General features: G+C 47.0%; 1 protein-coding gene across 21 annotated transcripts in view; it reads right to left on the minus strand.

Moving 5' to 3' along the window:
* The window catches only part of DEPDC5 (DEP domain containing 5, GATOR1 subcomplex subunit), a 205,490-nt gene that overhangs the window by 73,903 nt on the left and 115,336 nt on the right, over window positions 1–16,251 (minus strand). For 20 of the 21 annotated variants that reach the window (XR_012089476.1, XR_012089475.1, XR_012089474.1 and 17 more), the window contains 5 exons: window positions 15,222–15,376; window positions 12,377–12,454; window positions 11,306–11,438; window positions 9,443–9,551; window positions 6,033–6,260 (listed from right to left, as the gene is read on the minus strand). Coding sequence is in view for 14 of the 21 variants with exons in the window: in XM_073006785.1 (XP_072862886.1) it covers window positions 6,033–6,260; window positions 9,443–9,551; window positions 11,306–11,438; window positions 12,377–12,454; window positions 15,222–15,376 (703 nt within the window). In the remaining 7 variants the exon portion in view is untranslated. Of the gene's footprint in view, window positions 1–6,032; window positions 6,261–9,442; window positions 9,622–11,305; window positions 11,439–12,376; window positions 12,455–15,221; window positions 15,377–16,251 lie in introns of those variants that run through there. The other variant, XM_073006787.1, reaches the window with a different exon arrangement.

Raw genomic sequence — 16,251 nt, forward strand, 5'->3', positions numbered from 1 at the left:
TGTGTGGTATGGGGTCAGGGAAGGGCTCACTTACATATGATTTTTGGACAAGAGACTTGAAGCAAGTGAGGGAGGGAGACCCGAGGGCATCTTGGGGGAACAGTGCCCCAGGCAGAAGGAAAGCACTGGAAACAGAGATGTGTGTGGCATGTTCCCAGACACCAGACACAGATGGAAGCCAGCGTGGTGCAGCAGAGTGCACAGGAGGTGGACAAGGGACGAGACAGAGAATGAGGGGACCACATCCTGGGGGCCTGTGGGCTGCTGAAAACTCTGACTTCGGTTTCGAGTGAGCTGGGGCCATAAGAGGATCCTGCCCAATGGGGGAATACCACCTGACTTCCATTTGAAGAGGTCTCTCTGGCTCCTGTGTGCAAAGCAGTTTATAAGGAGCAGGGGCAGAATCCAGGAGGCCAGTGCAGAGGTGACAGCAGCAATGCAGACAGGAGATGAAGGTGGCTTGAACCAGGATCATAGAGGAGACAGTAAGGAATGGTTAATCCTGAATCAATATTGAAGTTAACTAAAAGGAAAACTGAATTTGCTGATGGGCTGGATGTAGAGCAGGAAAGAAAGAGCATGAGAAGGCAACTGAGTATTTCTATCTAAGTGACTAGAATGAGAAGGCAAGACTAAGGTGTTGTGGGGAAACAGCAGGGTTGGCTGGTTCTGAACACTGTACATCCACTCCTCTAAGTGACCATGTCAAGTAGGTAGCTGGAGGGATGAGTCTCAGATTGGAGACATGGTCTGAGATGGAGACAGAAATCTAGGAGTGACCAGATCTTGGGGTAATAAAGGCCACTGGATTGATGAGACACTTTGGGGGTATGGAGATGAGGCCTGTATGCTATAATATTAAAATATTAGGTTGCTGAAGAGAAACCAGCAAAGGAAACTGATTTTAAAACGAACGAGGAGAGCCAAAGGAACAGTGTCTCGAGAGCCAAGCAAGGTAAGGGTTTAAAGGAGGAGTCAGAGATCATTTGACAAATGCTGTCACAGGGCAAGGAGGACCAGAACTAAGGACCGGCACAGGCTAAACAACATGGGCTCCCTGCATCAGGAAGGCTGTTCCAGCGGAGGGAATGGACAGAAACCCGATTTGAGTTTTGCTTTGCCAGCAGGAGAGAGTGTGTGCCTGTCACAGATTGACAGGGATGCTTTAGCAGAGAGGGGATGACTGCCAAAGTGCTACGCTGAGTACTGCGAGGGCTGGGGTCTCGTGTGCAGGAGGAGATGCTGCGTTACAGGGAGGCAGAGAAGTGGGGACAGACACAGCTACTGGGCGAGGGCAGATGGCAGGTGGGAGTTTTCTTTTGACCGCTTCAGTTTTCACAGTGACACAAGATGCTGATGATGAGGGTGGGGAGCAGGACTCAAAGCTGTGTAATGAGGTTTGGTGGCTCAAAGCTATGATTACATAAAGCGAGATGTGAGTGGGAGAGGGAGAAAATGAAAGCAAGATCAATTGGTTACAGGTCCTGGTGGGACAACAGTGAAAGAACTATTGAAGCCAGGACTGGAGAGAGTGCACTGGGAAGACCAGCAGGGACAGCATAGAGGGGAAGAAAGGGCACGCTCAGAGAGCTGTGGTTCTGTAGCAAGGGCCTGGGACCTGAGTGTCCTTCATCACTGAGGGCAGGAGCCACTCCTGGAACTGGGCTATTGTACAAATCATCCGAAGTCCTGACAGGCTTTGACTTTTGTCTCCTAGGGCTGAAAAGCAGTATGCTTGGCACTCAGGCTTCAGGGCTAGGCAGTCCTGAGAATAAACTCCAGCTCTAGCACTTAGTGGCTGCAGAGCCTTAGGCAAATTACTTCGCCTCTCTGAGCCTCAGTTTCCTCAACTCTAAAGCATAAATTGTAGTACCCAGCAGTAGACTGAGGTAAAGATTAATGAGACGATTTTCTGCTCTGTACAGGGCCTGACACATAAATTTTCTACAAATCGGCATTAATGTTATCACCACCGCACCACAGCAGGCAAGACTGAAGCAACCACCACTGGCACCAATGAAAGCACAAGAGGAGCCCAGGGGCCAGAGCACAGAGAAGGACAGTGCTTCCCTCTAACATCTCAGCTCCAGCTCTGACCATTCATTCTACCTCAAAGCTCTGAAAGCATGCCCTTATCACGCATCAACCTGACACCTGCTTAGGGAAGTTACTGATGGGCTTCAAACCCTCTGAGGCTTTGCTCTAATCTTGGCTCCTGACTGGAATCCTTCAATTTCCCCTAGGACAGTGGTTCTCAACTGGGGGTAATTTTACAGCCCCCAGGGGACATTTGGCACTGTCAGGAGACATTTTATCACACTGGGTGGGGCTGGGAGTGCTACTGGGTAGAGGGCAGGGATGCTGCTCAACATCCTCCAGTGCACAGAACACTTCCCCACAAGAAAGAATGATCTGGGCCAAAATGTCAGTAGTGCTGAAGTAGAGAAACCCTGCTCGTGGGTTTTGTATGATCTACTGGAGAAGATTCACATTAGAATAATTCCTTTTGCTGAACACTTTCAAGAAAAGGAAGAAAATGCTGGGCATAATGGCTTCCACCTGCAATCCTAGCACTTTGGGAAGCTGAGACAGGAAGATTCCTTGCACCCAGGAGCTTGAGAACAGCCTGGGCAACATAGGAAGACCCTGTCTCTATTTTTAAAAATAGAGAAGAGAAGAGAAGGGAAGGGAAGGGGAGGGGAGGGGAGGAGATAAGAGAAAGAAGGAAAAAGAAAAAAAAGAGAAAGAACGAGCAAATGAGTTACTTTCCACCTTAAAAGACCAAAATTTAACAGATTTATTTTGTAAAACATTTTTGCTAAAATGTGTTATACACTTGCTGCCATTAGCTGCCCCCAGTTTTCTGCCTCTAATCTGGGGTGTTACCAAGAGATCTGTAAACAGACTTGCAAGAAATCAGTGGAGTAAATATGCTCCATGTGCTGGTTCTAGGGTCTCTCACCACAAGGAGGTGTCACTTGGATTTGTGGCATTTATTTGAATATTTGAAATTTATTTGAAAGGAAGAAACCTTTTTGCTTTCTTCAGCTCTCACATAAATTGTCGCCATGCAAAATCCAATATTTACTTAATGTAATGCATTGTGTCTTTTTCTTAGAAAGCAACCTCGAGGCAAGTGAGAAGGTGACTTTTCAACTCTCTCTTCGGTACGTATCTAAAAGCACCTAGCTTTCAGGCTTAGTTCCTTGTTCTGCAGAGATGAAAATTCTTAATTTTTATCTATGAGGAAAAAGTAGACTTTAAAACTTGGCTACTAAAAATAAACTTGATTTCGTGAGAAAAATGGTGTAAAGTTGTTTCTTGAGAAGCTTCTCGTATGCAATCTAGTGCTAGAAGTGAATGATTAACACTGTACTCATCAAGTTCTTCTGTTTGTTATATTTGTAACAGGTTTTCCCCACTCCACCTTTGTTGCTGGACTATTGGCTTCTGCTTCCCACTGACATCAGGGTAGTTACCTGCCTTTTCTTTGCTATTTCTTCTTCTTTTTTTTTTTTTTTTTGAGATGGAGTCTCACTCTGCCACCCAGGCTGGAGTGCAGTGGCGCCATCTCGGCTTACCACAACCTCTGCCTCTCAGATTCAAGCGATTCTCCTGCCTCAGCCTCCTGAGTAGCTGGGATTGCAGGTATCCACCACCACACCCAGGTAATTTTTGAGAGATGGGGTTTCATCATGTTGGCCAGGCTGTTCTCAAACGCCTGACCTCAAGTGATCCTCCTACCTCAGCCTCCCAAAGTGCTGGGATTACAGGCATGAGCCACATGCCTGGCCTTATCTGCTATTTCTAATAGGTCCTCCTATGACATAAAATCACAAGGTCGCTGCTTGCTACTCAAAGGCCTTAGGTCTCAAGCCCTGGTAGTGCTCTAGGTGGTTTAGGCTGCCGGAAGTAAGCACACCCCAGGGTAACAGGGAGTATATGGCTTCTTTAATCCCCAAAAAACGTCAAGGAAGTAGAGAGTTCGAAATGCAAGGAAAGGAGAAGAGCAAGTCATGACTGCCTGAGGGAAAGGAGAGGCTGCTCTTTCCATGGTTCTGCCCTATCCTCCTCACCCCTTCACTTCTCACACACAGCACTAGAAAATGCTGGAGTGAGCCACACCCAGATCCAAGTGAATCTGAGGATCTGAAAACTTTTTTTTTTTTTGAGATGGAGTCTCGCTCAGTAGCCCAGGCTGGAGTGCAGTGGCGCAATCTCCGCTCAATGCAAGCTCCGCCTCCCAGGTTCACGCCATTCTCCTGCCTCAGCCTCCGGAGTAGCTGGGACTACAGTCACCCACCACTATGCCCGGCTAATTTTTTTGTATTTTTAGTAGAGATGGGGTTTCACCATGTTAGCCAGGATGGTCTCGATCTCCTAGCCTTGTGATCCACCCGTCTTGGCCTCCCAAAGTGCTGGGGTTACAGGCGTGAGCCACCGCACCGGGACAACTTTTTTTTTTTTTGACAGAGTCCCGCTCTGTTGCCCAGCCTGGAGTGCAATGGCCTGATCTCAGCTCACTGCAACCTCCGCCTCCCAGGTTCAAGCAATTCTCCTGCCTCGGCCTCCAGAGTAGCTGGGATTACAGGCGTCTGCCACCATACCTGACTAATTTTGGTAGAGATGGGATTTCATCATGTTGCCCAGGCTGGTATTGAACTCTTGACCTTAGGTGGTTCACCCACCTCAGGCTCCCAAAGTGCTGAGACTACAGGCATGAGCCACAGTGCTTGGCCTAAATTTTTTTTTTTTTTTTTTTTTGAGACGGAATCTCACTCTGTCACTCAGGCTGGAGTGTAGTGGCACGATCTCGTCTCACTGCAAGCTCCGCCTCCCAGGTTCATGCCATTCTCCTGCCTCAGCCTCCCAAGTACCTGGGATTACAGGCGCACAACGCCACGCCTCGCTAATTTTTTGCATTTTGAGTAGAGACGGGGTTTCACCGTGTTAGCCAGGATGGTCTCGATCTCCTGACCTCGTGATCCGCCCGCCTCAGCCTCCCAAAGTGCTGGGATTACAGGCGTGAGCCACCTAATTTTGTATTTTTAATAGAGAGAGGGTTTCACTATGTTGGTCAGGCTGGTCTCAAACTCCTGACCCCAAGTGTTCCACCCACCTCAGCCTCCCAAAGTGCTGGGATTACAGGCATGGGCCACCGTGCCAGCCTGGATCCAGAAACTTTGATGACCATTAACATCTCCGTTTTACCAGCTAGAAAAGGATTCCAATTAACTGAGCGTTTACAGGCAAACAAAGCAGAACATGGAATTTCCCTAGAGATTGGTCTATATTCTATTTGCTTTCTTCCTTTCAGAGGGTTTTCAGGATCCTCCAACTTGCCCTTAAGATAAATCTCATGGTCTTTGCCCAGAGCAGGTATTTTCTAAAGAAGTTCACATTTCAACCCATTAGTCAAGTCCCCCAGGGCAGAGTTCCCCATTTCCTATCAGAGGTCATCGCCTTTCAATAAGCAGGTGTTCACCCCCATCTTAGAGCTGCAGGAATGGTGGAAAGGAGGGAAGTGTTTCAGTTTACATCCTTCAATATGGTAAGCACATTTGGGGAGGAAAGGAAGAGGGGAGAGAGAGAGATTTTTGCTCTGCATGAGTGTCTGGAATGGATGACCTTTTAGGTTCCTTCCTCTTCTGAGATCGGAGGATGCTATGGTTGTAGGGAAGGCCTCTGGCAGGAACTAGCTGGTGCAATGAGCACTCTCTCACATCTCTTATATCCTACAGAACTCTCGGGGAAATTGGCCACATATTTCTTCTCTCCTATCGGAGCAGGTCTGGCACTATGTTCTGATTTGAGAGGTGCTAAATACTGTCTGTTGGTTAGGACAATCATAAAACCACTCAGCAAGTGGAAGTCAGCAAGGGAGCCAACAGTGCGGACAGACACAGTGGCCGTTGTGACAGCCTCAGTGACTCTAATCCTGGTTCATGTGGCATCGTTCCCTTGGCTGGCCACTACTTTCCCGCAGCCATCCACTGGCACACCCCCAGACCTCGTCTGGGTTGAACATGTACCTAAAAGTGCTGCTGCCTGGCTCCGTCCTCCAAAACTTCGGCTAAAGGAGCTGTGCCTACTTGCATAGGAGGCTGGCCGGCTGGGTAGCCAGGGCAGGAGAAAGGCAGGAATCTCAGAGTGCACGAGCTCTTCTGCCACAAAGGCCACCTCAAACCACTTGCGCTGGAAGCTGGCGAAGTCGTCCACTCCTGCTGTGTGCCAGGTGGTGGCGGGCTGCTGCATGGCCACTGGGAAAAGTGGAGGGGAGAGGAGTACTCAACACAATTGCTTATTTTCTTAATGATGCATACTACAACTTGATAAATCTTAAAAACACGCTAAGTAAAAGAAGTCAGACACAAAAGGCCACATACTGTATAGTTCCATTTATGTGAAACACAGCGAATAGGCAAATCTTTGAGAAAGAAGGTAGATTATTAGTTGCCGGGGGTGGGAGGAGGAGTTGGAAAGTGACTGCTTAAGGGGATGGGGTTTCATTTCAGGGTGATGAAAATGGTCAGAAACTAGATGGACGTGAGAGTTGCACAACACTGTGGATGTACTAAACGCCCTGAACTGTTCATTTTTAAATGGTTAATTTTATGTCATGTGAACTTCAATGTAAAAAATATATATAGATTTTTTTTTCTTTTTTTGTTGAGACTGAGTCTTGTTCTGACGCCCAGGCTGGAGTACAATGGTGTGACCTCAGCTCACTGCAACCTCCGCCTCCCAGGTTCAAGCGATTCTCCTACCTCAGCCTCCTGAGTAGCAACATGCGCCACTACGCCCGGCTAATTTTTGTATTTTTAGTAGATGGGATTTTACCATGTTGGTCAGGCTGGTCTCAAACTCTTGACTTCAGGTGATCCACCTGCCTTGGCCTCCCAAAGTGCTGGGATTATAAGTGTGTGTCACTGTACCCGGCCCTAAAAAATATTTTATTCTCAGTTTATTTCTTTTTTTTCTCTTAGAGATAGGGTCTGCACTGCTTTACCAAGTCTTCGGTGCAGTGGTACAATCCCGGCTCACTATAGTCTCAACCTCCTGGGCTCAAGCAATCCTCCCATTTCAGCTTCCTGAGTAGCTGTGAAGACCAGCATGTACAACCATGCCCAGCAAATTTTCTTTTTTTTTTTTCCTGTAGAGATGGGGTTTCACTATGTTGCTTACCCAGGCTGATCTTAAACTCCTGGCCTCAAGAGATCCTCATACCTCAGCCTTCCAAGGCGCTGGGATTACAGGCACGAGCCACCACCATTCTTGACCTTACGATCAGTTTCATACCTCAAATTTCAGAATATATAACAGTAACCTGGTATGTTTTCAACTTGAAGATAGGTATCTACTGGTCAAACGTATAATTTAAAGGGAAAAGTGTCAATGGATATACTTGTAGCTACAAGGAAAAAAATCCCACACACATCCACTTCTGCTATATTCTTGAACAAGAGAGCACAGGGAGTGGCACTAGCTGCTTCATTTCATGTAAGATTTTTTTTTTCTGAGATGGAGTCTTACTCTGTCACGAGGCTGGAGTGCAGTGGCATGATCTTGGCTCACTGCAACCTCCACTTCGTGGGTTCAAGCGAGTCTCCTGCCTCAGCCTCCCAAGTAGCTGGGACTACAGGGGTGCACCACCACGCCCAGCTAATTTTTGTATTTTTTAGTAGAGATGGGGTTTCACCATGTTGGCCAGGATGGTCTCGATCCCTTGACCTGGTGATCCACCCGACTTGGCCTCCCAAAGTGCTGAGATGACAGGCGTGAGCCACTGCGCCCAGCCATATTTGAGTATTTAAACACAGAGGCAGAGAAGCCATTTGTCTGCAGGATAGGAGTCACTTCTAGAACAGGGAAGGTCCCCTTTTGCTATAGGTGTACTGGAGATGCTGGTCTTGTTTTCTGTTGTTGCTGTTTTTTTGGTTTGTTTGTTTTTGAGACGGAGTCTTGCTCTGTCGCCAGACTGGGGTGCAGTGGCGCAATCTCAGCTCACTGCAACCTCCACCTCCTGGGTTCAAGAGATTCTCCTGCCTCAGCCTCCCGAGTAGCTGGGATTATAGGTGGCCACCACCACGCCCAGCTATTTTTTGTATTTTTAGTAGAGATGGGGTTTCACTGTGTTGGCCAGGCTAGTCTCCAACTCCTGATCTTGTGATCCGCCAGCCTTGGCCTCCCAAAGTGTTGGGATTACAAGCGTGAGCCACTGCGCCTGGCCTGTTTTTTTTTTTTTGTTTTTTTTTTTTGAAATAGAGTCTCACTCTGTAGCCCAGGCTAGAGTGCAGTAGCATGATCTCGCTCACTGCAACCTCTGCCTCCTGGGTTCAAGTGATTCTCCTGTCTCAGCCTCCTAAGTAGCTGGGATTACAGGCACCTGCTGCCATGGCCAGCTAATTTTTTTGTACTTTAGTAGAGGCGGGGTTTCATCGTGTTGCCCAGCCTAGTCTTGAACTCCTGAGCTCAGGCAATCCACCTGCTTCGGCCTTCCAAAGTGCTAGGATTATAGGCGTGAGCCACTGTGCCCGGCCTGCTGTTGTTTTTGAGACGGAGTTTCGCTCTGTCAACCAGGCTGCAGTGCAGTTGCACAATCTCGGCTCACTACAACCTCTGCCTCCTGGGTGCAAGCGATTCTCCTGCCTCAGCCTCCCAAGTAGCTGGGATTACATGCATGCACCACCACGTCCGGCTAATTTTGTATTTTTTAGTAGAGACAGGGTTTCATAATGTTGGTCAGGCTGGTCTTGAGCTTTTGATATCAAGTGATCCGCCAGCCTCGGCCTCCCAAAGTGCTGGGATTACAGGCATGAGCCACCACACCCAGCGAGATGCTGGTCTGAATCCGGGGTGCCTCCAGTTATGTGAGCCAGTTCTGACCATGCTAAAAGAGTTTTCCCTCTGGGGAATTATTTTTTCTCATTATTTAAAAAAAACAAACAAAAGAAAAAAAAAACCCCACAGATACTTAAAATATTACTTGGAAAACTTGCTAGGGCTTGAGAGTCTTCCTGGGGGTAGAAATGGAGTCTGAACTGGAGATCCAGCAAGTGAAAAGTGCTATGAATCACAGACTGGAGTCCATGATATTATAACCAGAACCACCTGGGCTGGGTGGGCAAGAGGGTGGGGTGCTCTAATTAAAAACAGCTACCAAAAACTGATGTGTGGGAATTTTCTCACACCAGGTCCCTTGGCCCCTTTTAGCTTTATCTTTGACCCACACTGTTCTCACCAAGAACACACTGTAGCTTAAGAAATGCTTGTCACTCTGGCTATGCTTACATTAAGTACAAAGGCTCAAGGAATTTGACAGATCTGTCAACTTATAATACAAAGTCACACATGCAGCTCAGGAAGCACCATCATGTGAAAGAGCAAGTCACCAGGAAAAACACTTGCCCCTGTGGGCAACCGCATTCGCCTCAGCTCTGACCTCGGTCGGGCTCTTTCTCCGTTACTATCTTGTAGAAATAGAAGCCGTAGATGAAGGTCCGCCAGGCTTCGCCAGATGCGTGTGTGATGAGCTGCTCTTCCAGCATTTTCTAGGAGAGACATTGAAACTCTGAAATTCCTGCAGAGGGGCATCTTGAAGGGGCAGCCCTCAGTCATGCTCTGGAGACAAGGGAGTGACAGGAGCACTGAGGAGACCCTACCCTCCTCCCCCAGATTAGACATGTCATACTTGATATATATTTTAAAATGTAAACTCATATCATCAACAAATATTTCAAACATGCAGAAGGGCATAAAGAAATTCAGATGGCCAGGAGCAGTGGCTCACACCAGTAACCCCAGCACCTTGGGAGGCTGAGGTGGAGTGGATCACTTGAGGCCAGGAGTTCGAGATCAGTCTGGTCAACATGGTGAAAACCCATCTCTACCAAAAATACAAAAATTAGCTGGTGTAGTGGTGCATGCCTGTAATCCCAGCTACTCGGGAGGCTGAAGCAGGAGAATCACTTGAACCTAGGAGGCGGAGGTTGCAATGAGCTGAGATTAGCACTGTTGCACTCCAGCCTAGGTGACAAAGCGAGACTCTGTCTCAAAAAAAAAAAAAAAAAAAAAAAGAAATCCACATATACCACTATTCTGTTTCAAAAATTTGACATTTCTCTGTACTGATTTCAGATATTTTTATTAAAAAAAAAAAATCTCCATAGACTCTCCCACTCCCATTAATCTTCCTCTCCCCAGAAATAAATGGTTAGTGTAATATTATTCTTAAATAATTTTATTATATAAACATGTATGATAGAGAATATAAGGTATTCTTTTGGGATTTTAAATTTTTAAATAAAGGGCATAATATTATATCATTTTGTAAGTTGGTTTTCCAGTCCGCATCATGCTTCTGACATTTATCCATGTTGACACATGCACCTTCAGCTCATTCATTTTAACTTCTGTAGTAGCATTTCATTATTTGAATAAGGAAATCGTATTCTCAGGGAGATGAGAGTGTATACGGCAAAGGCTATGCAAAACAGCACATCAAGACCCTCAAAGAGAGAACTGAGAATCACATGCTTATTCAAATCAGTTACTGATTTTAACATTTCCATGACGACAACCCAGCTGGTGAGGAAACATTACTGACTTCCAGTTGGGGCTCCTGTATAGACAGGATGGCATGAACTGGCTCAGTCAACTGGCCCTTCCTCATTTCCTTGTTGTTCCAGTTGTGCCATATTCCAGAGTTCCACTTCTGAGCAGTGTAATTAAATCCAGCAAGCATGGTGTTAAGTGCCTACCAGGTGCCAAACAACATGCCTGGCACTGGTGATACAGAAATGGAAAATAAGAGGTGATCCTGCCCTCAAGGAGCTGGCTGAGGCAGGAGACAAATGAGAGACAGATAGATCTTCATGCTGTTGTGCTAACAGCTCTGACAGAGTAAGTACAAGGTGACAGAAGGCCCGTGGGGCAGAGCCTTGAATCCAGCATTGAGTCTTGAATAAGCATGCATTAACCAGGGGAAACTGGGGGCTTGAGGTCAGAGGGAGGGCATTCCCCCAAAAATCATAGAGATTTTTCTGAGGTTTATAAGTGCACAGATTCTGTCCAAAACATTTCAGTTCAGACAATAAATTCTGCACGGTTTTTAAGTCAAGATATAGTGTACTTCAAAGCAAGACTTGTTCTTTCATCAATTCCAGAAAGGCCTCCCACTTATTAAAAATGAATCCTCACCCCAACCTGCAGATCTCATTACTGGAAAGGGTGATGGCTTCTAAGGCAGGCCCTGATTTTTCGGGACCTAAGCAAACAGCTCTGTGGGCTCCTCTTGCTGTCTCACCTGCATGATGTCGATGGCCATCGCCTGTGTCTGGATCCCCTCCACGTGGTTCACCAGCCAGTGCACCACCTCTGCGCTGATGAAGCAGTACGGTGAGAGGCCCTTCTGTTCAGAGAGCAGCTGGACTCCTGTCCTGGGTTCCATTGTGGTGAGCAGGGAGCAGGGCACGTGTGTGCCCCGTGGCAATATGTGGAAGGAAAGATGAAAAAGAAGTGACTCCCACTAGAGCATTTAATACCATAAAGCAGTATCCCTATGCTATTCCTAGACTCAGAGAAAAACCCATGAGAGGACAAAATAAGTTGTTACAAGGGGGCCGGGCACAGTGGCTGACGCCTGTAATCCCAGCACTTTGGGAGGCTGAGGTGGGTGGATCACTTGAGGTCAGGAGTTTGAGACCAGCCTGGCCAACATAGCGAAACCCCTTCTCTACTAAAAACACAAAAATTAGCTGGGCGTGGTGGTGCGTGCCTGTAATTCTAACTAGTCGGGAGGCTGAAGCGATAGAACCATTTGAACCTGGGAGGTGGAGGTTGCAGTAAGCCAAGATCATGCCACTGTCCTCCAGCCTGGGCAACAGAGTAAGACTCTGTCTCAAAAAAAAAAAAAAAAAAAAAAAATTCAAAGAAGTTGTTACAGGGGGAAAAGGAGAAGGGGGAGGGGAAAAGATGGGAACTGACATTCAGAGAATACCTATACTTGTCAGGCATTATACTAGGTACCTCACATAATTATTTCATTTAATCTTTACATGAACCCTGTGGCTTAACTCCTTTTTTAAAAAATCCCTTTTTTAAAAATCCCATCTTGAGGCGGAGGTTGGGTGAGCCAAGACGGCGCCATTGCAATCCAGCCTGGGTGATAGAGTGAGACTCTGCCTCAAAAAAAAAAAAAAATCCCATCTTACAAACAAGGAAGCAGAGGCTCAGAGAGGTCAAGTGACTTGCCCAAGGTCTCAAAACTGGTGAGAAGTACAGTGATGTATGAATCCACCAAACCACACTGCCTGAGCATGGCTATGGCACAGGCCTTTGGGAACCTTCCAACCCTACACTGTGATGAGCCACTTACGAGGGGTGCTTCATGGCTTCCAGGATCTCTGTCAGGGTGGAGGATGAGGTCAAGGAGCTTGCCACCAGCTGCTGAGAGCTGTAACACAAGATGTCAGGTCAGCAAAGCAAGGTGGCACGTATGCAGTCAAGAGCACGAATATTAGGAACAGTCTCCCCTTCTTATGCAGCCAGAAACCAGGACAATGTTGACATTAAAGGCATTTTAGTAAATTCCAAACAGCTATAACAGGGGGATATCTCATAGGGGGTTTCCTATTTTAAAATGTACACATTTAGCGCCAGGTTTGGTGGCTCACGTCTGTAATCCCAGCACTTTGGGAAGATGAGGCAGGTGGATCACTTGAGGTCAGGAGTTCAAGATCAGCCTGGCCAACACACTGAAGTCCCGTCTCTACTAAAAATACAAAAATTAGCCAGGCATGGTGACATGCGCCTGTAGTCCCAGCTACTTGGGAGGCTGAGACAAGAGAATCGCTTGAAACTGGGAGGTGGAGGGTGCAGTGAGCTGAGGTCGTGCCATTTGCTGCACTCCAGCCTGGGTGACAGAGCGAGACTGTTGTCTCAAATAAATAAATAAAATTAAAAAATAAAATAAAATGTCCACATTTAGAATTCAAGGTACTTTTGTGTCCAAACTTGCCCTTAGTAAGCATCTCTCCTTTTAATAATATTCCTCAGGCCCACGGCCCAACCACTTCCAAGAAACCCCCTGGATTGCTCTGGGTTTGCCCCAAGAGCCTTTCACAGGTAGCTTCATTGAATCCTGACCAGAGAGGACTAGGTAACACTGTAAGAGCACAGGGAACGGAATCCCAGTATCATCACTAACCTGCTATGGAGCTTCTCTTGGCCTCAGTTCCCCCATGTGAAAAATGGGGTTAATGCTGCTCCTGTCTTTGAGGGCTGATGTGAGGCAAATGTTTATACGATGCTGAGCACATGTACAAGGCTGACATACATGAAGCCCAAAGTGGTAAAAAATACTAAAACAATTAACACCAACCCTTTGAAACTGACTAAAGGAACTGCTGAAGGTCAAAGAGCCAGGAAGTACCAGGATGTGGATTTGAATCCAGGTCAGTCTCTCTCCAAAGCCCTTTCCACCACCTGCTGCCCACATTCTTGCTCAAAGGTGTGATGGTCCCTCAAAACGTGCTTAATATTCAGCAGCTGAGTGGCCAACCACCATATCAAACCGGGCCAGCTGTGGGGCTTATCCAGAAGCTCCTCAAGTTTTTTGAACTTCTCCCTTTCCTCAGTCCCAGACTACTCTTCATGACTATTCAGAGGGTCCAGAAATCACTGGAAGCATTTCAGAATTTCAGGGTTACAAAAAGCTTTCAAAGACCCTTGAACTTCCTTCTAACACCTGAGTCTCTGCTGAGACCACGAGTCTGGGCAAGAGGCTGTCCTATCTGTTTGAACATTTTCAATGGCAGAGAACTCGGCTCCTCTAAGTGCAGCCCGTTTCCATGCAGCAGGACCCACTGCTAGTAAGTTCTTCATCATGAAATAGCATCTGCTCTCTGTATTTTTCAGTCATTGGTCCTGATTCTACCTGCCATGTCATTTTTGGTCTTTTCACCTCCAGCCTAAACACCCCTGATTCCTCACTTCTTCTGAAAGCAGAAGAAAACCTACTGTTCTACCCTTGTAAGCAATGAGGAAGCCGATAAATGCACTCAATTTCTATGCAATGGGCAGCCTCTCCAATCTCCTCCACGTCTAGAGCAAAAAGCCAGGTAGGCTTGATGGGGATATGGGCATGAGTGAAGGTAGAGAGCAGTGAAGTCCAGACCTGCTCCTGCTTCTGAAGTGTCCTTCACCTCTACTGGCCAGAATGAACAGGCTGCAGTAGATGAGACAAAGATCAAGCCAGCACAGGAATTACGACATAAGGGAAACAGAGTGACTCCTGACAGAGGTCAGTCAAGTAAGCAGTCCCAGAGAACTTTCTACTCTCAGGGACAGGGGTACAAAAGTTAAGTATCTTAGATCATTTTGCCAAGGACTGCTTAGTCAGTAACAACAGACTGAGGCAAGGCCGAGGCGGGAAGTTCACGAGGTCAGGAGATCGAGACCATCCTGGCTAACATGGTGAAACCCCATCTCTACTAAAAATACAAGAAATTAGCTGGGTGTGGTGGCCGGCGCCTATAGTCCCAGCGACTTGGGAGGCTTAGGCAGGAGAATGGCGTGAACCTGGGAGGCAGAGCTTGCAGTGAGTGGAGATCGCGCCACTGCACTCCAGCCTGGGTGACAGAGCAAGACTCCATTAAAAAAAAAAAAAAAAAGAATAGACTGGGACATAATTATTATAAAGCAAACACGGCTGGGAAGAAAATAAAAAGGTTTCTCAGAATTGACAACAGCATTAAAAGCTGGCACACTTGCTCAAGCAAATGAAGTACAGGCAGCTTCCTTTTCCTCGGGATACCAAGGAATAGAAGAACAGTCATGTTTGGCCACAATTAGTGATTCATCCACTGTTTGTTCTTTTTCTGACTGCATGCTATGACGTGCAAGACATCGTGCCACAGGCACCACAGTGAACAAGACAGATTAGGCAGGGGCCCCTTCCAGAAGCCCTGTACTCCTGCGTGGCGCTTGACACTTTCCTACATCTCTGTGGGAACCTCTTAGCTATCCTGTGAGGATGGCAGGAAACAGATCATTACTCCCACCATACAGATGTGGGTAAGGACTAACTTGCCCAGGGTCCCATGTGACTTGTGGCAGAGTCAGAACTCGGCCCAGAGCTTTGGACTTAAAGCCTTTGCAGCCTTTGAGATCAGACTGTCCCTACTCCCCAGGAACACGGGTTTGGCCACTCTGAATCTCACCTGCTGTCACTGGAGTTTGTGGAGGAGTAGCCCTGTTCTCCTATGTTCTGGGAGTTCCCAAAGGTCTGGCTGTTGCCTCTGTCCACGGATTGGCCTGTGCTTATGCCCAAAGTGGTGCCGTCCAACATAGGAGTGGCTGTTTGGTCCACAGATACCTGCAGGAGATTTTAAAACGAATACTTGAATCCAAAAATAACCGGCAGGAAAACACAGTAAATAAGCTGTACTGGCTTATTCACTCAATAAGCATTCACAAAAAATAAATAAAAATTAATGCAATCCTTTCTGTTCCTCTCATTCCCACTTTCCCTTGGTCCCTAGAGGCAGAGCTAAAGGAGTCTAGAGACTCTACCCAGTCTTGTGTGCACTGCCTTCTATCAGAGCAGCTGGGAACTCCCACCCTTCAAACTAGGGCAGACGAGAGGCCACTCTTCACAGTAAATCCCCAGGACCAAAGAAATTGCTTCATTACCTGCCTCAAACAACAAGATTTATACTAAAGAAAAATCTCCATAGAAAGAGTAGAGAAGTCAGAATCACTCCCTATGAGGACAGCAGGACTGAAAGAGAGACCACATTTAGAGACAAATAGGTGAACATCACAATGCATATCCTCTGTCCACTGTGACTCACCCTTTCCCACCACCCCAAACCTCCTTGCCTCTCTTTCAGTTGCTCAGCTTCAACTCTCAGAGCCATCTCTTCTCCAGCTTTTCATCTAAAGACAGGCCTAGTCCTGTGGCCTGCCCTCTGCAGATTCACATGCATCTTTAAATCATGCCTGTACTTCCTCTGGCCAGGGAGGGCTGTAACACTCTTTTAACTGGCCCGATTGTGGCCTCTCCCTCAAAAACCCTACCTGTGAGCCAGCTCTATTTGCATCGTCTATTAAGAACAGTTCCAATCCCATCATTCTGTTACTCTGAAAACTTTCAAGTCTCCCCATGAACCCCTACACTGCAAACCAACTCACAGGACATCAAGGGTCCTGCGCAACATTGGCTTGACGTGAGATCTCACCACACTGCCT

The sequence above is a fragment of the Chlorocebus sabaeus genome, chromosome 19 (assembly GCF_047675955.1).
Source record: "Chlorocebus sabaeus isolate Y175 chromosome 19, mChlSab1.0.hap1, whole genome shotgun sequence".
In the NCBI taxonomy this organism is placed as follows: Eukaryota; Metazoa; Chordata; class Mammalia; order Primates; family Cercopithecidae; genus Chlorocebus; species Chlorocebus sabaeus.